Source organism: Neovison vison, chromosome 14, assembly GCF_020171115.1.
Source record: "Neovison vison isolate M4711 chromosome 14, ASM_NN_V1, whole genome shotgun sequence".
Taxonomy (NCBI): Eukaryota; Metazoa; Chordata; class Mammalia; order Carnivora; family Mustelidae; genus Neogale; species Neogale vison.
In genome coordinates, this window is record NC_058104.1 from 35,215,100 (window position 1) to 35,242,923 (window position 27,824).

Here is a 27,824-nt window from a genome sequence, read left to right on the forward strand (position 1 = left end):
CCTCATACGACCCTCGCATTTCTGTGGCAGTAATCCTTCCCAGGATCCTCACCCTTTGCAAGACAAAGTTGCTTATTTTTTTAACACGCTACTGCAATTTACTACTTAGGTTTTAAATTACTACTTCAGGAGTATTTGAGGCTCATCATATGCTGACAAACCCTTGGGTTTGTCACAAAGATGTGATCATAGTTCAACCATGAAAATACCTGGATCTTTTCCTCTTCCTAATAAGTGGTCTGTTGTAATTTTCTTTCCAACCAGTTTTAAGGCTTATGCCATTTTCTTTCATCGGTTGGTATACCTTACATTGATTTTTACATCTTTTAAAAAAATATTTCCATATTCCTTATGTTTATTTACTTTCCTATTTGAATTCAGTGTTTATTTATTTTAAAGATAGGATTTTTTTTCTTTTTAAGATTTTATTTATTTATTTGACAGACAGAGATCACAAGTAGGCAGAGAGGCAGGCAGAGAGAGAGGAGGAAGCAGGCTCCCTGCTGAGCAGAGAGCCCGATGCGGGGTTCAATCCCAGCACCCTGGGATCATGACCTGAGCTGAAGGCAGAGGTTTTAACCCACTGAGTCACCCAGGCGCCCCTTGAATTCAGTGTTTAACTCCTCCATCCTTACCAGCGTGTTTCAGGCTAGGACTCCCCACGAGCCCCATCGCTTGGTTACTTTCCATCTCTGTTGTACACCATTAGAAGTGCAAGAGCTGGACATATTCTGTCAACTTTGCAAAGTTTTTTACTCTTTCCAGGATTATGTTTGTTAACAATTAGTACCAAGAACATAATTTACCACCATCCTGTTAGACTACAGGGGCATACACAGACCATCACCTAAATGTCAGATAGTGGCTCTAGTGCCCAAAGCCATGCCCTACCATTTAGGTAGCAGAATTTCATATCTTGCCCACCCCAGCTTCCTCTGCTCCCCCCTCCCCCACTGCCCCCAATCCTCTAGGGCTGCATGATCTAAGGTCACCATTAGATACATGTCCCAAATGAACACTTAAACCATGGCTGGTCCAAATTGCAAGCGTCGTAAGTATAAGGTACCAGATCTTGAAAATGGAGTAGTTTACATTTTTTGTACTAACATTTTTATTCTATATTGCTGTTTTAACTATTATGTTAGGCTACATGTATTTTTACCAGTTTGTTTTTACTATCTTAGATGACTGCGCCATCCTGCTGGGCAGCACTAAGTTCTCCCTCTGTCCGTCGGCTCCCTTCCCTGAAACCGTGCAAGGCTCCGAGAGCTCACACAACACTGCCTTCCTGTCACCCTTAGAAGACAGTAGCACCATGATGCCAGGTTAGTGTTAGTATTTATTTTAAAAATACACAAAATACAAATTTTTTACATCAAAGGGTGATAACCTCACTTATACATTGTTCCATACTTACCTGGTTTGGTTTGCTTCCTTACGCAAACATTAACAGATGGACTTCATTCTGATTTTTTGCTAGGGTTCATGTAAGCAGCGGAGACTGACTGCTACATAAAGTTGTCTAAAAAGGTAAGTTGGCCACAGACACCCAGCAGTGCAACAATTCGATTTGGTTTAATGAAATTGGCAGAAGTCTTAGCAGATAGGTAATCGAAGACTAAATATTGGCTTCTAGGCATTTTAATTACTTAAAACCTTGAGGTTTTCTTCATCCTGTAAACAAACGTGACTTAGACCTTGTTGGCATTAAGTCTGAAAAGTAAAATATTAAACCATGATTTTCATCAGCCTGCCTGTGATCAGGATGCACTCTCTTTATTATGAGAATGAAACCAAATAATAACCAAAATACATCAGGAATTTCAAACTATACTGTAATGAAGGTCCCGGCTGCCCTCTCTCCTAGGAGCGATCTCGGTTCAGCTGCCCCTGCCCGCGGCTGCGGATGCCCCCCGCTGTCCGCCAGACAGCACAAGGCTCCGGCCGTGACACGGTCGGGTCCTCCTGCTCCGTGTCTTCCGAAGCCGTGAGACCGCTGCCGCCTCTGCTGGCTCTGCCGGCCTGCCCTGGGCTGGGGTTCACCGGGTCAGCGGTTTGGGACTATTGTCAAGACTGTACTGTCCCTTTAAGGTACCACATGCCGCCACAGCTCACACAGCAGTCCTGGGAGGGGAGAAAGAGGGGTGTTAAGGGCGGACCTGAGCAGGAAAGGTGGCGACTCTGTCCCATACAGAACCCACAAGTCCGTCCACGACGCACTGATAGAACACAAACGGGAAGTCCAGAGCTGCCTCCTCACAGCGCTGCATTTGGGCCTCACTAGCAGCATTTGGGCCGCAGGGCCACCTCCTCTCAGGGGCCCAGAAAGTAAGGAACCATAAATGAACGTGCTTGGCAAGCACAAGCTTAAAAACAAAAAACTGTCCCTAAGCAGACCCAGAACGAAGGTGCCTCCGCAGTCGCTCTAGATTACGGCCCGGATGGCTGAGGTCCGCGCGACAGGAGCAAACGGGGAGCTGCTTTCCAGGCCGGGGGTCTGCAAGTACGGTTCTGGTGCAAGCTGCTCACGGTTCTAAAGGGGAGGCGAGTCCGCACTCACAGGCCCGGTTATCTTTGCGAAGGTGGCGTCCACACCTCCCTCAGCTCACTGCTTTGCCCGCACCCTCCAGCAGCAGGAGCAGAGACCCCCTGGCTGGGGAGAGGCCGGATGTACGAAGCACCCGAGGCCGGGAGGAGCCAGCCCTGGGCGCCCCCAGCCCGGGGCCGACGGCGCGGAGCACGGATACCTTTAGCACTTTATCCACCTCCTGCTTGCTCAGGTCCTCTCCGCACTCCTGGGTCAGCCGAGACTGGATCATGTTCCGGCGGACCCGGTAATTTTTGGAAAAGATTTCAAGCAAAACCTGTCGGTGCTTTAGTAGCAAAAATAAGTTAGTGCGGAAAACAGTCACCTAAAAGAGAATCCTCCCCAAACAAGAAAGGCAAAGCTATGGCCCTAATCCCACACCGCAGTCCGTGTGCGCCCAGGACTTCTGTTTAAAGATGAACACACCTGACCCACTGGTCATCCCGTGACCCCCAGGACGAGGAAGAAAAGCCAGGGAAGTGCCCGCAGAGGGCAAGCAGTTTGGACTTGGTGTTTCCTGATAACTAAACAGGGAGAGACCCCAACTAAGTCAGCTGTATGAAGACCGGGCAAGAAAGCTCTGTCGCGTGTATTTTAAAAAATAAGCCTTTCTTTGAATATGATTAGGAGAAAAAATGGTCAAATTCTTTGAATTTCTGACTCTGCGAGAACTAGAAAACTCCGAGGCCTCTCCTGGCCAAGAGCACAGAGGCTGGCTCAGAAAGAGCCCCTGCACTGCCCTAGTGTGGTGGCACCTGCTAAGGCCATAGGGGGATGCTCCCCACTTTCTCCCCACACCTTAAGGGTAGAACCTGGAAAAGGGCAGACGCGTGTTTGAGCAGTTTAATCTTCATCCGTAAACTTGAGGCAAGTTCATGATTTAAGGACAATTTCTGGACCTCAGGATCCATGAGTATAACCAAATAGACACTGCTGCTGGTTTGACTCCTACTGTGCTCACTGGACACTCGGGACCCTAACTGCTGGGGTGACCGGAGGCAAAATAGACCACTTTCTACCCGATAAACCAGCACCTGAGCTCTAATAAATCCTCCTGATTCTTACTGCCAGAGGCCACCTGACAAACATGGACTGTTCCTGGTTCATGAGCCTGGCTGGATGGCAGAATCCTCAGGAAAGATCTGCAAATATGTTGGGGTGCCTGGTTAAGTACCTGCCTTCTGCCAGCATCAAGTCCCACATCGGGCTCCCTGTTCAGTGGGGAGTCTGCTTCTCCGTCTGCCGTTCCCCCTGCTTGTGCTCTCTCAAATAAAATCTCTTTAAAAAATCTGAACAGGTAAATACCTAGCTCCTACAGAACTGAACTAAATCTCTGGCGTCAGTGCTAAGAGCCTACATGTATTTTTTAAAAGAGGATTCCAGGGGCGCCTGGGTGGCTCAGTGGGCTAAAGCCTCTGCCTTTGGCTCAGGTCATGATCTCGGGGTCCTGGGATCGAGCCCCACATCAGGCTCTCTGCTCAGTGGGGAGCCTGCTTCCCCCCATCCCCCGCCTGCCTCTCTGCCTGTCAAATAAATTTAAAAAAAAAAGATTCTAATGCAGCTGGTGGACTGGCAATCGGGAACCACTCGTTTCAACTCAAAGGACAGGCAGGTCCAGCCTGTCTTGACAACACACGAGAGACACAGAGCCAAAATGTGTAAAATGGGCAGGGGCTAGAAAATCTTAAGTGTACGTTCTGTGATCTGGGTCTCCCTAGAGGCCTCCTGCCCCCAATCCCTGCTCTGGGGGAGAAAGCCGAGAGGTCACCTTACCTGATCGCTCATGTCTCCAGACTCCCAGAGGGCGAACACCTTCTGCTCGTCGGGGGAGGCAGCAGTCTGGGGGGGAAACTAACCAAGGCCCAGGTGTGAGCTGTTCGTCCTTAGCGGCTGGTGCACCCGCCCTGCCCCTCCCATTCTGCGTCAGCCCCGACCAGGGAATGAGCCCATGTGAGACCAGGGGTTCCAATTCCAGCTCTTGCCACTCACTAGGGCTGCAGTAGGATGGAGCAGGAACCCCCAGATTCAATGGACAAGGAGGGGAATCTGGTTTCTGCTTCACAATGCTTGGCATTAGCTCACCTCCAGCATCCAGTATCGGCCTACCCTAACCATAAGCCCTGAGACGTGTCCTGAGCAGCACTCCCGCCCCCACACCACCCTAGGAGTATCCTAGGGTTTCCTTCCAGCCCCTTCCCTCAAGGGTGAGAGGCCCTGCCCGACTCCCAAGCAACGCACACCACTTGGGTCAGCAGGTCCGAAGGCAGACCAAGGAAAAGGGGGCCTGGCTCAGGGCACGTGGCAGACTGGTTTCCAGCCCTGACCCTGCGACACAAGCAACAGTGGTCGCTCCTACCGCATGAAGCCCCAGAGGGACCGGAACCGCACAATCTCATTCGATCATCAGAAACCAGAGAGGCGGAGCAAGGTGTTGAAGCCTCCCCCTCTCCAGGGGGAGAATCCAGCTCAGCGCTGACTTCGTGTCCCCCCACACATCTAATACGTGGCAGAACTGTGAGTCTACTCACTCTCCCTGGACTTCAGCACCCCGAGGCTGGACACATCGGAGGGCTTTTCCTCCTCGGAGGGGACCATCCTCAAGGGTCCCTACATCAGGATCATGGGGAGGGAGGTCAACGCGAGCAGCAGAGAGGGGCCACGGTCTCCTGGGGACACCAGTCCCACCAAGAGGAAGGAGCAGGGCAGGGGTACCTAAGAGCAGCCTACCTCATGTCCCTCTCCCATATGACCCCAGACCCCAAGCGGCCTAGCTAACCCTGGGCAGGCGCCCTTCCCCTGCCTGGCCCAGCTCCAACAAAGGGATCCTGGAGCTAACTAGACCCACTTGCTGGGTGGGCAAGGGTGGCTCCAAATAGGACAGGGCCCCCATACCCTGGTACCTTCCCTAGGAAACTGCACCAACGAGGCCCCCTGCCACGAGGGCAAGATCTCCCAGGACATGCTGCCTAGGCTGCTGCCTGGGGTCCAGGGCCTCTCGTCCTAGCTTGTGAGTCTCACACGAGGATGGCCTTCGCCTCAAATCACCAGAGGCTACAGGTGCTTCTGACCTTGAACTGCAAACGTCCATGTTCCCTTAACCGGCAGCCACGGTCCCACAGCAGACCTGCCTGCTGCCAGGTCTGAGTAGAGCCTGGGGGACAAATGACCAGCACCACTTCCTGAAGCCACAGCCTGGCCCTCTCCACCGTCGGCTAAGGGAAAAGGTCTGCGACATGCCCTCCGCTCCTGCGCTTCTGCCACTGCAAGGCCGGTGCCCACAGCGGGCGAGAAGCCCGGGCTGCGGCTGGCTCACGTTGCCGCCTCAGGCCCGGCGGCAGAAACGCGGAGCCGCCGGTCAGGGGCCTCCAGCGGCCGAGGCCTGCCGGAGCCCGGGCGGCACAAGCCGTGGGCTCGGGTCAAAGGGTCCGAGCATCAGTTGAAGCAGGAAAGATTTCAGCCTCGCTGCCGGCCGCTACACTCGGCTTCCAGCTCCGGCACCTCCGGGGTATACGACCTGCACACAATCTCATTTCGCTTCTCTGAAAATCAGTTTCTACACCTTCAAATTGCAAAGATCAAATGACAGGAGTGAACTCATCCTAAAAACGGCAGGGCTGACAGGGACCCCCATGGACCAAGGCCCTCCTGTAGGCCAAGCAAGGGGTTAGCGCCTTCGGACACCGCAGTGGACGCTCACCCAAGGCGCGGGGTACCAAAGCCCCCATGTGCCTCCATCAGAGGAGGGTGCAGAGCCTAAGGGGCGCAAGCTCACACGAAGCCAACCCGTGAGAACCAATTCAGACAAAGGCCAACGCTCCTCCCGAGTTCCCAGGCAGCCTCCAAACAACTGGTTCCCCCAAAGCAAGCAGGGCGCAGGCCGCTCCAGAGGGTCCCCCACTTGCCTTCCTGCCGGGAAAGGTGCCGCGTGCCCGGAGCCCTCCTGAGGGGCAGAGGGCGGCCTCGCGTGTCCGCCCACCCGGAGGCGCGCCGCGCCCTACTTACAGGCACCAGTATCTGCTTGCAGCCGGCGGCCAGCACCGTGTCCTGCAGCATGCGGTCCGAGATGCCGCTGAACAGCGTGTGGCCAGGCGGCAGGCTGGCCAAGTGCAGGTTGAAGAGGCGCTTGAGTTCACTCAGCGTGAGCACGAACTGTCTCTGGAAGGTGGCCTCCACGAAGGCCCGCAGTTCCTGGGCCACCGGGGCGCTGGCGCAGCCCGGCGGCGGGTGCCCGTTGAAGCTGTCCCCGCCGGCCGCCCGCCCGCTCGGCAGCCCGTTGGCCAGCCTGTTGTGGAGGCCGCCACCGAGAGAGGTGTCCATGGGCTCCTCGTCCTCCTCTGCCTCTCGATCTTCCTCGTCCTCGCCCTCCTCACTCACGGGCTCCTCCTTGATCCGCACGCCGGGCAGGACCGCGGGCGCCCGCAGCTGCTCCTTCCTCCGCTGCAGCTCCCGCTCCAGCAGGGCGTGGTTCTGCTGGGCCTTGCTTTTGGCCACTTGGACCCGCTGGTCCCCGGAGAGCAGCGCAGCAGGCCCTGTGGGGGGACGCAGTGCTGCTGTGGGGGCTCCGGGACAGCGCAGGGAAGGGCCCTTCACCCGGCGACAACACGGGCCAGCCCGACGGGGCTGAAGCAGGTGCTGTACTCCCGCCTTCCGCCCCCGCCTGACCCGGGAGGGATGGAGCTCCCACCGCCATGAGGAAAACAAGCGGGGAAAACCAGAATCCCACGCTGGGAGGTTCGAACCAGGAGGGGCGACTGCCGAGTCCTTCCCTGCCAGTTCCTCCTGTCCCATCGCCACCTTCTGCTGACCCAGGAAGGCCTGCACCCCAGCACAGCCCCCGAGCTCAGAAGCCCTCTATCCCCGAGGGCAAGCCTCAAGCTGAGGTCTGTGGGGACGGGGGAGGATGGCACAGAAAGGACACCCAGTGGAAGAGCCACACACCCCTCTCCGGCCCAAGCCCTGACAAGCCCCCCGCAGAGCAGGCCTCCCGGAGCCAGGGCTGGCTTAGGGGCCCCTTGCCCACCTGATTGTCCATCTGACTTCTTTGGCAAGCTTTCCTTCACAAGATTATACACTTTTTCTAATCTGAAAAGAAAAATAAACTCTCTTAACTTTACACCGCGACCCCAGTCACCTGCCTCGCTATAGCAAGCCCCGCCGTCGAGGCAGGGACATCCTGGTGGCTGCAGATGCTGGCGCGCAGAGCCCTGCCAGCCCTCCCGACAGCGCGCAGGCCCCACGGCCCCTGGGAGCCTCCGGGCTGGGGCGGGCAGCGGCGCCCCTCCTGGTTCCTCAGAACAGACAGGCCGGCTCCAATCAGGAGGGTGGCTGTGCCAGGCCGCTGCCGGGGGGCTCTGGGATCGAGGGCAGCGTCCATCCGGAGTGGAGGAAGGGGCATGCAGGGCCCCGGAGTGCCTTCCCCGGCCCACACTTGGCCTGGGCGGCCAGGCGGCTGTGGACTGCCCAGCAAGCCCTTACTTGGCCTGGATGCCCGTCCACAGCATGTGCTGCCGCTGGACCACATCTGGATGTTTCCTGATGAACTCCCCGTCGTAAGGCAGTATGAACTCCCAGCCTTTGTTGATCCTCACCACGGCCATGTGCTCCAGGAAGTCCTTCACGTCCTCCGTGCACAGCTGCGGGAGACAACGAAGGTGAGGCCTGCAGGCCAGGAGCCGCCTGACCCCGCTCCCTACAGCCGCAGGGCCCAGGCCGCCAACCGAGAGCACTTACTTTAGTCACTGCTGCCACCTCCTTCCGCACCACCCACCGGCTCTGCGTGAACTTCCACATCTGAGGGAGAAAAAGCAGCCTGTTTCCAGGAGGCAGAGACAGACTGCTCCGAAGACCATCCCCCAGAGCCCTGTAGTTGTCCTGGGGGCCTGGGATGAGGGAAGACCGTCCCCGACAAGAAGTCAGACTGGAGCAGCCTCCTCCCAGGCCCGACTCTGACCGCGTCCACACGCAGGGCCACGGGCTGGCAGGCAGTGGCAACCGGCACGCGGGCTCGGGTGGGTGAGCCCAGGAGTGGATATCCGCTGCACCTTGGCGCCGAGACAAAAAGTGCAGGGGCACCTAGCCTCTAACTGTCCAGAGAAGCTGGGACATCCAGTCAGGCAAAGAGAAAACACAGCCACTCTCTCGGACAGCTTAGGGGCTGCCCTATGCACATCACGGTCACCGCGGACAGCTTAGGAGACTGATTTCCCCAAACTCGAAGCACAAAGCTGAGGTCAAGGGAGGCGGTACAGATCTCAGCTGCCGGGGTCCAAGCCCCTGAGAGGGGTGCCTGGGCCAGGACTTACCGGATGAGGGCAGGGCAACAGAGTCGGGGAATGAGCTGGCTCAGGAGTTGCCAAGACCCACGGCAATAAGGGGGGAAACACTTACGAGAGAAGCAGGCCTGCCCGGGACCGTGGGGGATGCTGCCACTGTCGGGCGCACCTAAAGTCGGTGCCATTCAGGGGTTTGGGCCCCGCGGTACTGAACTGCCCAATTATTCGTAATGAGCTAGAAATCTGGTTTGTACCAGAATTCTGAGTTGTAAACATTAATTCAAGTGAAAAAAAAATTTTTTTTTTTTTTAAGATTTTACTTATTTGACAGAGGAAAAAAAGCCCAAGAAAGGAATGGCAGGCAGAGGGAGAGGGAGAAGCAGGCTCCCACCGAGCAGGTGGAGCCTGATGTGGGGCTCGATCCCAGGTCATGGCCTGAGCCTAAGGCAGATGCTTAACCCACTGAGCCACCCAGGTGCCCTCAAGTGAACAGTTAAAAAAACTGCTCAGGCCAAAAGAAATGTGTTCCTTAGCCAGACTCCACCTAAGGGCCTCTGGTTTGTAATCCCCAGGCCAAAGGAACTCTAATGTTCATATGAAGCCCAAGACTCCAGGATTCCGAATCAAAGGAGAAAGAAACATCCAGAGCCACCGAATGCCCTCGCCCTGGCCACAGAAACCTGCCCTTCCCCTGCTGCCCGAACCAAGGTCCTAACAGCTCTGCCCTGCCCTGCCCATGGAACCCCCGCCACAATCCAGGGCCAGAGAGCCTGGGCACTTACAACAAAGTCACGACCGCGGCAGAGCACCTCAGCAGGCACACCACTGTGAGGGCTGGAGGAGTCCTTGGGGTACAGGATGTCACTGCCAATGAGAGCAGAAGCAGGGGGTCAGTCCCATTCCTCAGCCCCTCTGCCGCCTGCCGCACCCCACCCCCAGCTCCAAGCGCTGGCCCAGCCCCTGCCTCTCCAATATGGGCTGGGACAGCTGCCCCCGGGGCTGCCCTTTCAACCGTGGAGCCTGGCTCTATGAACACATGTAGAAAAGAAACACTTCTCCTGTGCACGCCCCCCAAGAGTTCTTCCTCCAAGCCCTTCACGACCTTCCATACACACACACTGGCCCAGCCCCAAGGCCCATGGCAATCAGGGAGGGCAAGGGCTCAGAAACAGGCCTGGGACTCTGGGAAGACAGTGAGTCCCACGCGCAAGGCAGGTGTGAGGCCTAGAGAGACTGACTGGGAAGCAGGACACAAGGTCTTCACTACCTGCCCGAAAGGACAGGCAGGCGTGTGAGTGGGAGCAAGACGGGTCAGTGGCTGGGACCTGGATGGACCCTGAGGCACGAGTGGGGTTGAAGCCTCTGGAGCGAATGGGACCAGCAGTGCAGCTCAGAGACCTTGAGGGCCCAAGGGCAAATGACCAGGTTGCTGAGGCTGACAGGTATAGCCTTGACTAAGTTCAGCCACAGACCGTGTCACACACCCCACCCCTACCCCCAACCACGCTGGGCCCGAGGAGCCTCCGCTCTCCGGCGCCGCTCCTGCGGGGGCTCTCTCCTCCCTCCTCAGTCCTCCCTGGCAACCGGCTAATACTCTTCCTTGAGGAGGAAGTAGTACTCTAGTAGTAGTAGGAAATAGTAGTCGTACTCTTCCTCTTCCAGGTCGAGCCGTGTCCGCTCCCTTCCCAGAAACACGCTATGGGGACAGGAACCACCACTGCCACACAGAGGGAAGGGAGCCGCTAGGAAGGGACTGAACGGGCAGCGAAGGTGGTGCGTGCCCCAGGTCTCTGCACTCGGTGAGCTCATCTGTAATGGTGCCCCTGTCCGCCCCACACATCTGAGGACGGGGACAGCGCGTGATTGACAGCAGAGCACGGGGTGCAGAGCACGCCATGGAGACAGATTCAGTGAACGATGTGTGAATTCTGCATCTCCTCAAGGAACACACAGTAGGACCAACGAGGAAGGAGCACCACCCCCAGGCCGCAGCGTGGCAGTGAGGGCTCGTGGCAGGACCTGGCAGGACCTGACAGGTCGCAGGGACAGACCCCAGGCTGAAAGGGCAGAAGCACCAGGGCCACACGCAGTGCTGGGCAAAGAGCTCAAACCCCATCTCCGTGGCTGCTTTGCTGCCAGAGGTTTGGCCAGTCTCTGCATCTCAGGGTCAGTGTCGTCGGGAGTGATGGGATGCCCCCCTAACTCTCGCTCATTCGTAGCATAAATATACCCAGGTGGTCCCATTTAACAAGTGACGCACCATCCAAAGGCCTTCCATAACTTAACGTGGCTGGAGAGGACAGCCGCGACCTACTGACAGACCCTGGACAGGTTTCCCAGCGCAAGGGCGCCACCAGGTGGCAGCAACGTGAATAGCCTTTACAAGCACTTGGCCAACTAACCGAAATGGAGTTTCCGCAATGAAGTACTTGAGAATTTTGAACAATTCCTGTTTTGACAGATTGTTCATCTTACACACTTTCTAAAAAGTGAGCCTTTATTAGCGTATTTTATGTTACACTATTTTAAATTAACATAATATAGATACATGTATATTCAGCCACACTTAGAAGCAGGGGTCTAAGATGTGCCAGGCATTATACTGAATGCCAGGGACAGGAGGGAGGGTCCACACAGAAGTCCCTCCCCACCTTACAAGTGACAGTCTGGTGGAGGAATCACAGGAGAGAAAATCCTGAAAGATATCAAGCCACATGCTCCGAACCCCACAGCACATGTGAAAGGAAACTCACGCTCAGACGCATCTTAATGAGCTGTGGAAAGCCATAAGAGAAAATCTCAAAAAGAGCCAGAAGGCACCAAGGGTAAAGAGTAGACTCGTCACTATAAACAACGGGAATGAGAATCCAATGAAATCATGTCAGCGTGTGGAAGGAAAACAATCAACCTCGAATTCTACACTCGGGAAAAATAACCTTCGACAACAAAGGAATAGACGTCTCCGACCACACGAAACCCAAGGGAGCTCCTCCCCTGCAGACCTTCGTTAAAGGAAACACCCCAGCGGTTTTTGGCAGAAGGAAATTATCCCAGATAGAAACTCGGGCACAGAGGCTCCTGATGAGCAAAATAAATAGTATGTGAGCAGATGTGAAGAATATTGACTGGATAGGAAACGGTTCTGTGGGTTGTAAGATACAATGAAAAACTATAAATACAATGGCACGTGAGTTGGGAGGAAGAGAAATAACATTCTAAGGTCTCTGAATTGTCCTGGGTGAGGGTAAAACACAGCACCTCGTATCAAACACCATCAGTTATGAATGCACCACTGCACCCTGAAATCTACAGGGTACTCACTACAGGAACCCAGAAGGGATAATTTCCAAATTGGCAGGGAGAAATGGAATAATAAAACAAGAATCCAGTAGCAGGTAAGAATGGATATAAAATGCAGGACAAACAGACAGAGCAAACAGACTTAAACCCAAAACATCAGTCATCACGTTGAATTTAAATGGGTCAGATACTCCCACACAGAGAACTTACCTCTTCACAACCCAGTTTCCTTGGACTAACATCGCCACCTTCTGGATGCCACGCAGAACAGCCACAGAGTCGATGGAGGGGCCGAGGAGGCTCATCAGGTTGGCAAAAGGCATGACCTTCACTGAGGACGCAGGAGACATGAGACAAGGGAAGAGAGCCTGCGCACGCCTCCCCCCAAATCTATGCAGCCTCAGGCTCCCATAGCCCCTCCAGCGCGGGACCAACGCTGGGGACACAGGTAATAAGCGCTGACTCCACTGGCTGCTCCTGCAGGCAGCCCGCGCTCACAGAATCCTGTAGCGAACACCCCAAGGGCTGCTCCTTAAGACTATTACAGGATGCCCGGCTGGCTAGTTGGTATAGTATACGACTCTAGACCTCAGGGTCATGAGTTCAAGCCCAACATTAGGTGTCGAGCCTACTAAGGGGGGGGGAGGTAAAATCATTACTACTGGGGCCCAGAAAGGGCCTGGAGTAGGCCCCATGTCCTCTGCAGCAAGGCCAGTGGCCTGGCACCCTGGCGGCCCCAGGGGGAGCTGCACTCTCCCTTCTGCTCAGGCTCCTAAAGACCCTAAAAGTGGTAGCTCCGGAGGGGAGCCCACGCCCGGGACTCAGCTCTGAGACTCAGGGCTCATGTCTGCCCTACAGGTTCTGGCTTTCTGAGTCCTCTGAGAAAGGAGACGCATCCCTGCTGTGTGCAGGGGCACCACAAAGTCATGCGAGCAAATGAATGGAGCTCGTGTTCACATGCAGGACTATGTAAGCCGCTACGCTGCAGGTCAGCCCTCCGGAGCTCTCCGAGTTCCTCAGACGCAGCGGGGTCAGCCGCCGGCCCAGGCTCACCCAGCCGGGGAGTGCTAGGTAGGGGGGAGAGCAGGAACCCAAGCCCAGCTGAGGGAGCCGCCGCACTGCTGCGGTGCGATCCTTCCAGGCGAGGCCCCAGCTGTAAAGCGGGAGCCTCTGGCCTTGCCTCTCAGTCCTCAGTCTGTCCCACACTCCATTCCTCCAGGATGTGGTAGGCCTAGGGCCCCCTGGGAGACGCGGGTGTCCACCCACCATTCTTCATCAGGATCTTGATCTGATCAGCCAGGGGCAAGGTGCGCAGCTGGGCCATGGACAGGACGTTGCTGGGGGCCACGGGTTTGTCTCTGTTGAAAACAGAGACGGTGGGTTAGAGGAGGGGTGAGAGGGGAGATCTGGGGTGGGGAGGGTGGCGGCCAGCCCAGCTCTACTCACTTCTCCTCCTCCGGGCTCGGGGGCATCAGCATCATGAGGTATTCGCTGCAAGGGAGAGGGTAGGGTCAGCAGCTCCAGGCTCTGTCCCTGTCCCACCCCCGCCCGCAAATCCAGGCTGCACCTAGGCTGAAGCCTCCCCAGGGGAGGGCTGGGGGCTGAGACCCATGCCCACCCTCCCCTAGCTTCCCCCAAACCTGCGGAGAGCGGACGACCATCTCTTCCCACACCCACCCCCCACTGGCCCTCTCCAGAGGAGGACGGGCCCCCTCCCATGTCCATCTCCCTTGCTTCAGAAGGGACCACGTCCCCAGGAAGGCCCCACACCAAAGGGACCCTACTGGGGCCAGTGGTAGGCTCAGGAGCCCACGGGGCTAAACACCCTGGCCCGGCTGGTCCCACCTGGGTGACTTGACGAGCTCTGTGTTCTCGACCCCGCTGGAACCCTGGCACAGCAAGTACTGGCGCTCGTGCTCAGAGCGGCTGTCCTGTTGGGGAAGCAGCAGCGGGGGAGGACCCTCAGCCACCACCCTGGGCCTGCGCCATCCCCCCGAGCCCCTCTGCCATCCAGTCTTCACCCTGCATCACCCTCCACTCCAGCTGCCCACTGTCCTGCCCCAAGGCCAGCCACACAACCACACCTAACCCCCAGAGCACAGCATCCAAGCCTCTGTGAGGTGCCCTTAACCGTTTCCAGCCCCAACACCCATGTCTTAGGTGTCCTGCCTGGGACACAGGGCCAGTAACCACCAACAGTAAGAGGATCAGCTAACAATCACTCAGCACCTACTACGGGCCAGGCTCTGGTCTAATGGCTGCCTATGTACATCAAATTCTCTCATTAGGTAATTTGCATAAAGTCACACACCAGGAAAGAGCAGGATTTCTGGAAGTCTGACTCTAAGGCTCTGTCCAAATGGACCTCTTTCAGGAAAGTTCCAGAGAAATCAGGAGTTGCTCCTTCCCCAGAAACATGCCGGGGAACCCTAAGTCATCTTTGACTTCGATTCAATCACTTCCCTTACTCCAATACAGTTTCAAGGTCTGGGTTTTAAGCACATGAAATGAAAACCAAGCATCGTCAAAGCGCCCAGCGGTGAAGCTGGCCCGCGACAGCCGGCTGGTTCCCCATCGAGGGCCCACCTTCAGGACCCACGAAGCAGGAGACTGTGCAACCAAACACCCGCTCCACCCTGGGGCCAGCAAGCAGCTCACTGGAGGAGAGCCTGCGGATGCCCACACTGCTGCCCCAGGGAACGGCGGGCTCCTTTCTCGGTCTCCTGCTGCCCGGGGGACACACACTAAGTAGACCGGCTGGAACAAAGGACAAACTGTCCCCAGGACTTCACCCTCTCTCCTCGGGCTCCCCACCACCAAGTGGCTCTCACTTATTCTGAAACCAGGTCCAGGTGAGACTGGGCTCCTCTCCCAGGACCCTGGCCCAGGGCCAGCGTCAGCGGCCGGCCGGGACCCAGCTCACCCTCAGGCCGTAGTAGTGCAGATGCACCCACGGCTCCTCGGCGTGCTTCTTCTGCAGGAACTCGTAGGACTGCACGCGGCGCTGGCGGGCCTGCTCCGACTCTGGACGGGAGAACCGCACCTGGGGGGGCGGTCGTGGCCTCAGGCCTGGACCCATCCTGGGCTGCCGGCCCGCGCCCGCCAGACTGGAGCGCCCAGCACCACGCCCACCTCCCCTGGTTTCCCGACACACATCTCTTAAATTCAGCTCCAACCGTGTCCCTCTGTCCCTGACTTGCCGACACAGGCCAGGGAGCAGCTTTCTCTTGCTTCCGCCTGCCCGGCACCCAATCCATTTCCACTCCCACTGGTAAGAGCCGCCCCCCACTTTCCTTGGGAAATGCCCAGTTCCCCCTCAGCTCAGGGGAGCAAGTATCCCTCCCCCGGCCCCCACCCCCACACACGTTCCCAGCCACAGGAGTGGGCACGTGACTCAGACCTGGACAATCCGAGCACCAAATCCTCTTAGCCACAGGGGCTGGTTCAGGGTTGGCCAAGCCAATGAGTCCAGTCTGGGACTTTAGTTAGAAGTAATGAGAAAGAAGTTTCTTTTCCCCTGGGGTCTTGGAAGCTGGGAGGATGTGAGCCTGGAGCTGGGACAACTCTGTACCACTGGGGACAGACACCCTGCCTGAGAAAGAGGCCAAAAGAGGAAGGCAGAACCTGGAGATGGAGGGAGAAACCAGGTCTCGATGACAGAGTCTGAGCACCTGAATCCAGCCATACCTGAAGCTACCCCCTCAACTTTTCAGTAACAGGGGCCAGTACATTCCATTTGGGGCTCATGCCAGGTAGATCCAGGCTTCTGCTGCTTAGCATCCCGACCCAACAGGGCCCTCACACCTCTCTTATCAAGGGGACCCTTGACCATGCAGGGGCGCTGGGGGATTACAGAACCCTGGGATTCTTTTTTTTTTTTAAAGTAGGCTCCATGCTGAACATGGGCCTTGAACTCATGACCCAGAGATCAAGAGCTGCATATTCTACTGCCTGAGCCGGCCAGGCGGCACAGAATCCTGGGATTCTACATGGGTCCTTTGAAGTTCATGGGCCTAAGAATGACTTGTTCGACAGTTCGGCTCCTCGCCAACTGAGTCCCCAAGAAGGGAAGGAGGATGATCATTCAACAGGCCACTGAGAGAACAGGGTGAGCACCCACCACCTCACAGCGGTCACATCGGGATCGCCCCATCTTCAAGGATGCTCAAAGGCTCACAACTTAAGCCATGTCTGAATGCCACCCATGTCACTATTTATGCCGTTTTCCTTAAACGCTCATTTTAACTTTTCTGTGCTTACACAGAGGGAACTCTACAAGCCATTAATGGAAGGTCAATATTCTTCTTGCAGGGTATGAAATACAGGAATAAATATTAGAATAGGAATGTTGCATCTGTGCACCACTGAAAAGACAGAATTACATGGTTAAGTAACATGGGATTCTGGCTCCGCTGGGACACAGGCTTCATGGCGCAGACTGGGGGGGTCCCCTGGACTCCCTGGGCCCCGGTTTCCTCCTCCCACCCAATTCCAGTTCCAGCCACGCCCCAGGGTCCCTGCTCTACAGAAGCCCCGGGCAGCTATCCTGTATTCAGCTGGGACAGGTCTGGAGACAGGTTAGCCCCCCAGGCTGCCCAGCAGGAAGGCTCAGAAGGATGGGCCCCTGTTTGGGTACCGGTTTTGCCCCCGGAGCCCGGGTTCCGCAGAGCCCCCCCCACCCCATGCGGCCTCCAGGCAGCTGAGCTACCGTGCCGGCGCCGCGGCCCCCTCCGGGCGGCACCCCCTCTCCTCGGGGCCAGAGTTCACTCACCGTGATCTGCTTCACGTCTTCTTCCGCCTCATCCTGTGAAGAGTCTCCTGCTGCAAGAGAAAGCGGACGCTGCTTGCAGCCTCTGGTGTTGCCCCAATTCCCCAGGCTTCAGGCAGGGGTATCGGGGAATTCTTCTAGACAGAGGTCAGTGGACAAGTCAGCGCTTTCCAGCTGGCAGCAATTTTGCCCACCAGGGGCCGCTGGGGAATGCAGGAAGGCGTCTGGTTGTCCAGCCGCACGGCTGGCTGCTCCCGCATCCCGTGGGAAGAGCGGGGACGCTGCGAAGTGTCCTGGAATCCGTCCCCCTGCAGTTTTTCCCACAGCCAACCCATCCCAAGATGCAGCCAGAATGTAGGCCAGGGGTCCAGGGCTCACCCTCATTGGCCGCCTCCCTCTCCCGGTGCTTGGCGTCGGCCTTATCCAGGTAGGAAAAGCTTGGCCGCAGCTGCAGGATGCCGTGGAGAGGCGTCAGGTGCAGCTCACCTGGCAGAGGAAGAAGACCTTGGACTTGACTCTGGGAGCTGGGGCCAAACCCCAGCTGGGCGCACAGCAGTCACAAAGGGCGCTGTGCTCCCCCAAAGGCCTCTGCCCACCTGCCCCCTCTGCTCTAGCCCCCAGTCCCAGGGCTTTGGGACCACCAGGCCTGCGGCCCTTCCCACCCCCACCTGGCCCAGTAAGCACACAGCTGCAGCAGAGCACGAACCCAGACTCTTCTGCTCCAAGACAGTTCGTTTTTGGTTTGGTTTGTTTTTTTTTTTACGATTTTATTTATTTGACAGAGAGATCACAAGTAGGCAGAGAGAGAGAGGGGGAAGCAGGCTACCTGCCAAGCAGAGAGCCTGAGGCACGGGGCTCAATCCCAGGACCCTGAGATCACCAGCTGAGCAAAAGGCAGAGGCCCAACCCACTGAGCCACCCAGGCCACCCTCCAAGCCAGTTCTTTAAGCCGGCCTGCACTCCCTCCCCCATGAGCATCAATGACCTTATGACCCTGGTCACCACCCCTTCCCCCCACAGTGGCTTGCTCTGGCACACGGCAATTTTTCCACTCTGAACATGGCCTGCTCTTCCCCACCAGGCCACTCAAGGACACCCTCAATGCCCACCGCCCTCTCCCCACACGGACTGCCTCTTGTCCTCATCCTCCAGCTTGGCTTGTCAAAACCCCATCCAGGAACGCCTGGGTGGCTCAGTGGGTTAAAGCCTCTGCCTTCGGCTCGGGTCATGATCCCAGGGTCCCGGGATCCAGCCCCGCATCGGGCTCTCTGCTCAGCAGGGAGCCTGCTTCCCCCCTTCTCTGCCTGCCTCTCTGCCTACCTGTGATTTCCATCTGTCAAATAAATGAATAAAAAAAAAAAAACCACCCAACCTGCTCAGAAGTCTGCTAGCACAAATGTGGCTCCCTACAGCCTGGCCAGCTAGGGGAGCGTCTACACGGGCCTAGATGCAGCCAGGACTTTTCCTTGTGAATGAGACCCAAGCACTGGCAGGCAGTGCGAAGACCACCAATTTCTCTCAAGTCACTGTGGGCTTGAAAGAGAAGAAATGACACACTAAGGCTCTGGTAAGGGGCTCTCCGGACTCCAGAGGGAGCGGAATGCTCGCAGTCAGGAGTACAGAAGCAAATGGTCCTACAAATACCATATGATTTCACCCGTATGTGGAATTCAAGAAACAAAAGAACAGGTTGGGAGGGGAGAAGTGTGCGCGCGTGCACACACACACACACACACACACACAGAACAGATTTGGTGCTCCTGGCTGGCTCAATTGGTAGAACTCTCCATCTCTAGGTTACGAGTCTGAGCCCAAGCTGGGTGGGCATGGAGCCTACTTAAAAAACAAAACAAAAACACAGAAACACAGAACCCACAGACTCGTCACTCAGCAAACACACTGATGGCAACCACAGGGAAGATGGTGGGGGGAACGGGGGAACGAGGGGACAGGGACTCCGGGTACACCTGTCGTGAGGACCAGAGTCGGGTACAGAATCACCGAACCACTCTACTGCTCACCTGACACTAACAGAACACGGTTCGTTAACGGCAGAATTTATCGTTAACAGTAGAATTTACAAAAATTAAAACGGAATCATCGTACCACCCTACACGCAAGAATAATTTTCAGAAATGTTAAAAATTTTGGTATAAAATACTATAAATACTGGAAAAAACTTTAGGGGCGCCTGGACAGCTCAGTGGTTAAAGCATCTGCCTCGGGCTCAGGTCATGATCCCAGGGTCCCAGGATCGAGCCCCGCAACGGGCTCCCTGCTCAGCAGGGAGTCTGTGTCTCTCTCTGCCCCTCCTCCTGCTTGTGTTCACTCGCTGGCTCTCAAATAAAATTAAAAAAAAAAAAAAATTTTTTTTTTAGGAGAACCTTTGTATGAACCTAGGATGGGAGAAAGAATCCTAAAAAACAACACAAGAGACTCAGAAGAAACAGGTGAGGACAGGTACGTCTGGCGACACGGCACAAGTTCTGGAGACAGACGGGGGTGACGACCGCAAGCAACGCCGATGCCCTCAATGTTACTGAACTGCGCACCGAGCACTGGTCACAATGCGGGTGCCTGGGTGGTGCAGTCACACGTCCCACCAGGTTTCGGTTCGGGTCATGAGCTCAGGGTCGGGAGATCAGGCCCCGCGCTCGGCCCCCGCGCTCAGCCCCCCGCGCTCGGCCCCCCGCGCTCGGCCCCCCGCGCTCGGCCCCCCGCGCTCGGCCCCCCGCGCTCGGCCCCCCGCGCTCGGCCGAGTCAGTTTATGCCTCTCTTCTTCCTCAGCCTACTCCCCGCCCCCTCCCCCCTAGCCCCCAGAAGCACGTTTTCTCTAAATCTTTCCAAAAAATGGTTAAAATGGTAAATTTCACGTCATGTACACTTTACCAGAATAAAAATTAATAAGAAGAAACGAACAGGGGCGCCTGGGTGGCTCAGTGGGTTAAGCCGCTGCCTCCGGCTCAGGTCATGATCTCGGGGTCCTGGGATCGAGTCCCGCATCGGGCTCTCTGCTCAGCAGGGAGCCTGCTTCCCTCTCTCTCTGTCTGCCTCTCTGCCTACTTGTGATCTCTGTCTGTCAAATAAATAAATAAAATCTTTAAAAAAAAAAAAAAAAAAGAAGAAGAAGAAACGAACAGCCCAGGCGCAAGGCTTGAGACATGGGTTCAAACAAGAAGGCTACAGTTAGCTGGTGCTGCTTTGAGCCCATTCTAGTTGTTTCCTTAGTGTTCCAATTAGTTTCACTTACTGCTCTCTGAATTCTAAACACTGTTCAGAGCGGCAATCCACATGCCATACAGAGCTCCCCATTTGCAGCGCACTGGCCAGTGTGTCTGACTGGATCCCGGGAGTGGTACGTTCAGCACCACAATCAGTTTAAGAACATCTTCAGGGCTGCCTGGGTGGCTCAGTCCGTTCAACGTCCAACTCTTGACTTCGGCTAAGGTCATGATCGCAGAGGCATGAGACTGTGAAGCCTGCCTGGGATCCTCTCTCTACACTGCCCCTCCCCCACTCCCCACGAAGAACATCTTCCCCTCCCCAGAAAGAATCCCCAAACCGTCCGCAGTCATTCCCCATCCCACACTGCTCTCAGCCACAGGCAACTGCTACCTGCTTTCTGTCTCTCCATCGGCCTCCCTGGGACACCTCCTGACCCAGGCAGCTATGACACGCGGCCTTCGGCGAGCGGCTCTCTCCCTGCGCATCGTGTCCTCAGGCTCACGCGCACCAGGGGACGGTCAGCACCTCACTCCTGACACAGCCAAACACCATTCAACTGCACGGCCTAGTGCACCTCGCCATCCAGGCGTCCGCTCGCAGACTTAGGGACTGTCCCGACCTTGTCACTACTATGAATGACGCTGCTACGAACATCCGCGTACAAGTTTTGTGTGGGTGGACGTTTCGCTTCTCTTGGGTAGAGGCTGTCTAAGAGCAAAATTGCTCATGCGGAAGTATCTTGTATTTTTTTTCCTTTTTGAGAGGGTCGGAGAGACAGCGTGAGTGAGTGAGTAAGGGGAGGGGCAGAGGGAGAGAGAGAATCCCAAGCAGACGCCCTGTTGAGTGTGGAGCCTGGCGCGGAGCTCCATTCTAGCACCCTGAGATCACGACCTGAGCAGAAATCAAGAGTCGGAGGCTCCACCAGAAGCCCTGCAAGTACCTTGTGTTTAAAACAAAATCCTCAAACCGGTCTCAAAAGTCATGCTCTATGTCTGTGTCCCAGGAGGACAGTGACCTTGGAAGTACTGCCTCTATCAGGTCAGGCAGCATCAAAAGTCAGAAGTCCTTAGAGGTGGCCTCTTCCAGCCCCCTGACAGCGTCATTTCTATAATCTGCCTGGCCCCTATAGGCATCCAGCATTCGGGGAGCAGCAGGCTGGGTTCCCCCCACCCCCCATCCCGCTTCCCTCCCAGAAAGCGGCCTCCCAGAGCCACGGCAGCCCGGCTGCCCAGCGCGGGTACCTTGCCTGTAGAGTGCGGCAGCGTATCGGGCCGTGTTACTGGTGCTCTGGGAGGAGCAGAACGTCTGCTTGTCCATCAGCTTCCTGGGAGCACAGGGAGAACAGACTTCAGGGGAAGGAAGCTCCAGGGCAGGGCAGGCACAGCCTCCTCCACCCCAGACACCTCCTGAACTCAACATCGAGGGACAGAGATCAAGGCCCCAAGTTAGCATGTGTGAGCCTTAGACAAGCCCCCACTCCCATCACGGGGCCTCTCGGGAGAAAAAACATTTGCCAAAAAGCCAGGAGGCAGGGCCCAAGGGACTCACGAGGAGTAAGTGCTGCTCTCGTCTGCACAGGCGCCGTCCACGTTGAGTGCAATCTGCTCCCCTTTGCTGCGGCAATAGTTGGGGTTCAGGGTGTCGATGGCCATCTCAAGCTCTACCTGCAGGCATCAAGCACCCCCACCAGCTATGAGGAACTCAAGGACACACCCAACCCGACCACAGCCATGTCCCGACCCCAGTCCCTGCCAATCCCAGCCCTGCCCAGGAGCAGGCCAGGCACGCAGGCCAGGCACGCAAGCCTCCCTAAGGGACCCCAGGTTTCAGTCTGCATCAAAGGTCACAAAGCCTAATTCCAACAGAAAGGCCACAGAGCCTTTTTTTTTGGGGGGGGTGCGGTCACAGAGTTCCCTTTGTCCTCCCCATTCTACCCTCCAAAGTCTAAATTAGGTACCAACATTTAAAATTCAAGAGATTTTTCTCATAAAAATTCTCATTTCCAACTTCTCTTGAAAAGTCAGTGCAAGGGGGCGCCTGGGTGGCTCAGTGGGTTAAGCTGCTGCCTTCAGCTCAGGTCATGATCCCAAGGTCCTGGGATCGAGTGCCGCATCGGGCTCTCCGATGAAATGAAGCAGAGAGCCTGCTTTCCTCTCTCTCTCTCTCTCTCTGCCTGCCTCTCTGCCTACTTGTGATCTCTGTCAAATAAATAAATAAAATCTTTAAAAAAAAAAAAAAAAGTCAGTGCAAGGGGCGCCTGGGTGGCTCAGTGTGTTAAGCCGCTGCCTTCAGCTCGGGTCATGATCTCAGGGTCCTGGGATCGAGTCCCGCATCGGGCTCTCTGCTCAGCAGGGAGCCTGCTTCCCTTCCTCTCTCTCTGCCTGCCTCTCTGCCTACTTGTGATCTCTCTCTGCCAAGTAAATAAATAAAATCTTTAAAAAAAAAAAAAAAAGAAAAGAAAAGTCAGTGCAAGTGGCAACGGGGGGCCGGCGCTGCAGCCACCCTGGACAAGACACGTGTCCGGAGCTCCCGGGCCGTCACCCATCCCTTCGAGGCACTTGGAGCTTATCAGAGCTGCTACATGGCAGCCCCTGCCTTACCCCTGTGAACACGAGCCCCCGTTCCCAGTCTCTAACTCCTACCCAGCCGTATTCTCCCCTGGCCTCTCTGGAGCTGCCTACCCCCTTTCTTTCTGGGAACTTTCCTTCCTCAGCTTTCCAGGCTCAAGTGACTGTTCTCTTCCCAACCCTCCAGGGGCTCTTTCTCTGGGCTTCTAGTCCCCACAGGGCCTGTCTCCCGCCTCACCGGCACCAGCCCCCACCTGTGTCACCCTCCCCCCTCCCCCTCCGTCAGAGGGCAGACCCACCTTCTGCTGCTTGGGCTTGATCTTGGCTGAAAGGTGTGGAATGTCATCGTAGGTCATCGAGGCTGGACGCACAGGGTACTGGGGAGGGGAAAGGAGCCGTCAGTCCACCCTGCCCAGGCTGGCCCAGCCCAGAGCTGGGCTCCCAAGCTCTAGCCAAGAATCAACACCAAGCAGAGGCCTCTTGGTCTCCACCCGTGTCCCCTTCATATCGGCTCAATCCAGCTTCCTTCCAAAAGGCAATTTTTGAAGGCCTCTGACCTCCAAGGAACAGCCGTAAGCATCAGGAACCCAAACAGGCCCCTCTCTGGTAACCCACAGAGCGCTGCCGGGCAGGCAAGAGTGAGGATTAGGCAGGGGACATCCGGCCAAGGGCAGGGGACATGAGACCACGGGCAGCACAGACGGAAGACCTGAGCAGTGCTGTGCTGCAGGCGGAGGACGGGGTGTGAAGACGTTAGTCCCCTCTCTCTCCGCCGCCTTGTACACTTTTCCCTAACAAAAAGCTGCCACTGACCCACTCAGCCCCATCTGGGCCCCAATGTCACCATGCCAAAAGCCGTTTTTATGTCACACTTAAATATACTGCTCAGAAGTCACTTGTTTGTTCTGAACATACTGGGGACATCTTCCCACAACGGTCCTCATAGAGGCACCTTCCCTCTCTCTGGCGCCGGACGGACACTAGTGGACGGATGAGTCACGGTTTGGACCCGCCCTCGAGAAGCTGTGCCCTGTGGAGCCTGTACCCCGACACGCTCTGGAAGGAGCCTGCTGGAGGCGTGGCAGCGCATACAGTGAACCCTCTGTGTGGGGGACCTTTGGCTCTGCTACGTTCCAGCCCAAGGCAAAGGTGACTTCCTAAAAGCTTGCTCAGACAGCAACTCCTCCTTGCTTCCTGGGCCAAGCTTATAGCAGCAGCAGGAAGAACAGTCTGGAGCCCCACTGGTCTGGCCTGAGCCCCTGCGGCTCTGCCACCTCCTGATCTCAGGCTGGGATGGGGGTGGGAAAGGGCAAGGTCCCGGAATCAGGCCTCGGTTCTGGTCCCAACTCTGCCTCTTGCAATGTATGGACCTGGGCCAGCTCCTCACCACCGCCAGCGGGAACGTCCTCACCTCACTGGGCTGCTGGGGGCGGGGAATGAGGCAAAGCGAGCGGACACTGCCACAGGGTCTGGGCCACCGCGAACACACACGGGGTCAGCTCCCTGCCAGCTGCCCGCCATTTGCAGGCAGCCAAGGATTCCAGTTCGGAAGGCCTGAAGGACAGGCTCCCAGCCCCAGAGCCTGTAAAGGGAGACCCTGGGGCAGGGGCAGGGGCAGCCGGGCCTCTCTTCCCAGCTCGCATTTTGAGCACCCCCACTGCGGCCCCGTGTGCAGCGGCTGGCCCCCTGCGCCTCACCTTCTCGTATGCAACACGGAGACAAAACACTTCAAACCATAACCTTCTTGTTGGAAATGCAAACAGTCTGCCTGTTCCTTTCAACAAGAAACAATGTTTCCGGGCGCCTGGGTGGCTCAGTGGGTTAAGCCACTGCCTTCGGCTCAGGTCATATCTCAGGGTCCTGGGATCGAGTCCCGCATCGGGCTCTCTGCTCAGCAGGGAGCCTGCTTCCTCCTCTCTCTCTGCCTGCCTCTCTGCCTACTTGTGATCTGTCTCTGCAAAGTGAATAAATAAAATCTTTAAAAAAAAAAAAAAAAGAAAAAAGAAACAATGTTTCCTTCGGATCTAGCAATTCCACTCCTAGGGATGTGCCCAAGACAAACACCACCACCACTGTCCACAGAGAAGGCTTGCGAGAGATGCTCACTGCAGCCCTGCTCGTAACAGCCCCAGCCGGGAACCCAGCCAGCCGGCCACCAGGGTGTGGGTAAACTCATCGTCCGCAAAAAGGAGCGCGGTACCGACACGCGCTAGAACATGAGTGAGCCTTGAGACCATGCCACTAAGAGAAGCCACCTATGCCACGATTCCATGTACATGAAATGTCCAGGACGGGCCGATCACAGCGCGAGAGAACAGGTTAACAGCTGCCTCGGGATGCAGGCAGGAATGAGGGACACGGGACAAAACTGTCCTAAAACAGACTGTAGAGCTGAGCTCTGGGCTGGGCTGGGCTCCGAGCACTTTGCACGGATTCATCCAACCTGCGCAGTGACACCTCAGCGTGGGTAGTGTAACTGCCACCATTTTGCAAATGAGCAAACAGACACAGAGAGCTTAAGGATGTTGCCCGGGACTCACAGTTAAGTCACGATGGCACTGGGCCTCAACGCGCCTGCTGCTCCCCAGAGCCCGAACCACAACACTGTTCTGCCTCAGGGCGGCCTTGGATTCCCCGTCTTCGGTATCAGAAACTACTGACCTGCCTGCCCACAGAAGCCAGAAGAACACCCCCCACCCCCACCACGCACTCCACACTCTGGCGTCCAGAACCCTAAGCGAAGCTGAGGTTTCCCAGTACCCCCCACTCCCCACGCCCTAGGAGGCCCCTTCACCCTCTGGTCTCACCATTACCTGAAACAGGTAGAGCTTCTCTGCCAGACTTTTGGCCAAGTACACATCGATCTGGGGGAAAAGGGAAGAAGATTTAAACAGGAGACAGACAGGTGCCTGGCCTGAGCGGCCCTGCCCCTGCTCCCAGGATGTTAGGGCTCATGGCTCCTAGAGGCAGTGTGGGGTGCGGGGGAGGCTCAGCCACCACTAGAAACCGAGGGAACCGAGGGTCCAGCCTCCCTCTCTACAGCTAGAGTTCCTGGCCCCCTGCTAGGTCCGCTGCAACCCAATAAAAATGGACTTTCCGCCGGGGCTGCTCAGATCACGATGCATCCTAGAGCCAGAGCAAATGCTTTTCTGATGAGGCCGGGGCAGGGGAAAGCTTACGCACTTGCTGCACTTCCTCCCTGTGCCCTCCACCACCTCCCCTGGACTGACCTGTCACCCACCTCAGGGTGGTCTCTAAGCCCATCCGAGAGTGATCCAGCCCAATTCCTTCTTCTCAGGACTAACCACCCTGCCCCACCGTGCAGCAGTTCACCTCCCTGCTTCCCGGCTCTTCGAGTTAACCATGCTCTCTCCCACCACCAGACCTTAAGGAGGAAGGGCATCAGTGCAGGCGAAGCCTGTGTGAAGGGCATTCTAGGTGGAGGGAGCAGCATGTGCAAAGGCCCAGAGGCTCTAGGATGTGTCTGGATCTGGGCTGACTCTGGAACCTACCTCCCCACCATCTGCATCTTGGGTCTCCTTCTTTGTCAGATCCTAAGTTTCCCGAGGGCAGGACACTGCCTTGCTCACGGCTGTCACAGGCCCCAGCACACAGTGCATCCAGCAAACAACTACTGAATGACTTCTGGGTAGGCCCAGGAAGAAGGGGGAGTTGGTGAACCCATTCATTCATTCAACAAATCATCAGTGGGTATCTACTGAGTGGCAGGCACTGAACTTGGCTTTGTGGACACCGTGGTCCAAGAAGAAAATCCCTCCCTCATGAAGCTTACATTCTAGGGAAAGGAGATTATGTCTAGGGGACGGGGAGTGCTGTGACCAAGCACAGGGTGTAGCCAAGGGGGGCTGGGGAGGGCCAGGGAGGGTGTTCATGAGGCAGGTTGGGGGCCAGGGGTAGGATCAGGGAATCCTCTTTGACAAGGAAGTGCTGGCTCAGAGAACGGGAGGAAGCGAAGGGCTCAGCTAGGCAGTTATCTGGAGGAAGAGGGTTCCAGACAGAGGGGACAGATGGAGTTAGGGGTCCCTAGAATGCCAGCTGATGCCCGGCCAGCGCGAGGACGGATGGAAGAGCCCCAGCCCCGCTTCCTGCAGCGCTGCCCCCGGGCACTGCTCCCTGGTAGCCCCGGCAGAGCGCGGGCAACAGCAGTTACCTCCTGTACGACTGGGTCATCCTCTTCATTGGCCATACTAGGGGGGACCAGCCGCACGATCCTCGGACTCAATCTGCAAGGGAGAGTAAGAGGCCTGAACGTCAGTCAGCCATCCCGCCAACACCCCTGGGTGTCTCTGCTGCCACAGACCTGCTCTGAGAGGGAGGAGCCTGAGACAAACAGGCACTGACCTCCTTTCTACAGACTTCCTGGAATCAACGAGAGACGGCCCATTCTATACCCCAGTGGCCAGAACCAAACAAGAAGGTGAAACCACCAAGGCAGCACCTGGCGGCTACACCCACGGGAAAGAATAAATGACCAGCTTTAAGGTTTTTTTGACCACTCACAGTTAAGAGGTCACTGCCAGGCAGCGGAGGGAGGCTGGCCGGTCCACAGCTGTGATGCAAGCACTGGAGCACTAACCGCGGGCCCCGGGGAACCAGTAGGGGAGTCTGGCGTCCAGCAGGAAGAGCAGGCAGTCCTAAGGCTTTCCAGGGGGCTCGGTCTCTGGTATTTGACTTTCAAGCAGACTTCAAGCCCAACCCTCATGAGAGGATTCTGTTTGGTGTGTGTGACACAAAATGACCTTCTTCACAGACTTCAATGTATTCAACACACCAACCCTGCAAGGTGGCCCGACTGCCCCCATTTTCTAAGGGGGTACTGGAACTCGGGGATGCCGTGCACATGCTAGCCAGAGCCACAGAGCACGCAAACGACGCACTGGGCTTCAAAGCCAGGCCAGCCAGGCTATCTGACTTCAGGTAACAGCCAGCAGTCGGGGAGCTCCAAGGGATGGGAAGGGCCTTCTGCCGGGAAGGAGGAGGGGGCATCTGGGCTGGACCCTGAAGGAGAGAAGGATTTGGACAAGCCATGACACCAGACGGTAAGGGATCCCAGGGGACTGGCAACACATCAAGCACTGGAGCGG

General features: G+C 56.5%; 1 protein-coding gene across 3 annotated transcripts in view; it reads right to left on the bottom strand.

Annotated features, from left to right (window-relative positions):
* Positions 1-1,321: 1,321 nt before the first annotated feature.
* Positions 1,322-27,824, bottom strand: part of POLR3E (RNA polymerase III subunit E) — a 39,750-nt gene continuing 13,247 nt past the window's right edge. Inside the window, exons 1-21 of one of the 3 annotated variants that reach the window (XM_044234221.1) lie at positions 27,241-27,614; positions 26,891-26,963; positions 25,533-25,583; positions 23,019-23,096; positions 21,701-21,816; positions 21,394-21,476; positions 17,306-17,413; positions 16,931-16,980; positions 15,083-15,202; positions 14,005-14,090; positions 13,606-13,650; positions 13,426-13,517; positions 12,370-12,490; positions 9,642-9,723; positions 8,318-8,377; positions 8,063-8,220; positions 7,608-7,669; positions 6,590-7,116; positions 4,361-4,438; positions 2,748-2,873; positions 1,322-2,124 (exon numbers count right to left, since the gene is read on the bottom strand). In XM_044234221.1, the coding sequence (XP_044090156.1) occupies positions 2,068-2,124; positions 2,748-2,873; positions 4,361-4,438; positions 6,590-7,116; positions 7,608-7,669; positions 8,063-8,220; positions 8,318-8,377; positions 9,642-9,723; positions 12,370-12,490; positions 13,426-13,517; positions 13,606-13,650; positions 14,005-14,090; positions 15,083-15,202; positions 16,931-16,980; positions 17,306-17,413; positions 21,394-21,476; positions 21,701-21,816; positions 23,019-23,096; positions 25,533-25,583; positions 26,891-26,926 (2,136 nt within the window). In that variant the 5' untranslated portion in view covers positions 26,927-26,963; positions 27,241-27,614 and the 3' untranslated portion in view covers positions 1,322-2,067. Of the gene's footprint in view, positions 2,125-2,747; positions 2,874-4,360; positions 4,439-6,589; positions 7,117-7,607; positions 7,670-8,062; positions 8,221-8,317; positions 8,378-9,641; positions 9,724-12,369; positions 12,491-13,425; positions 13,518-13,605; positions 13,651-14,004; positions 14,091-15,082; positions 15,203-16,930; positions 16,981-17,305; positions 17,414-21,393; positions 21,477-21,700; positions 21,817-23,018; positions 23,097-25,532; positions 25,584-26,890; positions 26,964-27,240; positions 27,615-27,824 lie in introns of those variants that run through there. The other 2 variants (XM_044234223.1, XM_044234220.1) reach the window with 2 other exon arrangements.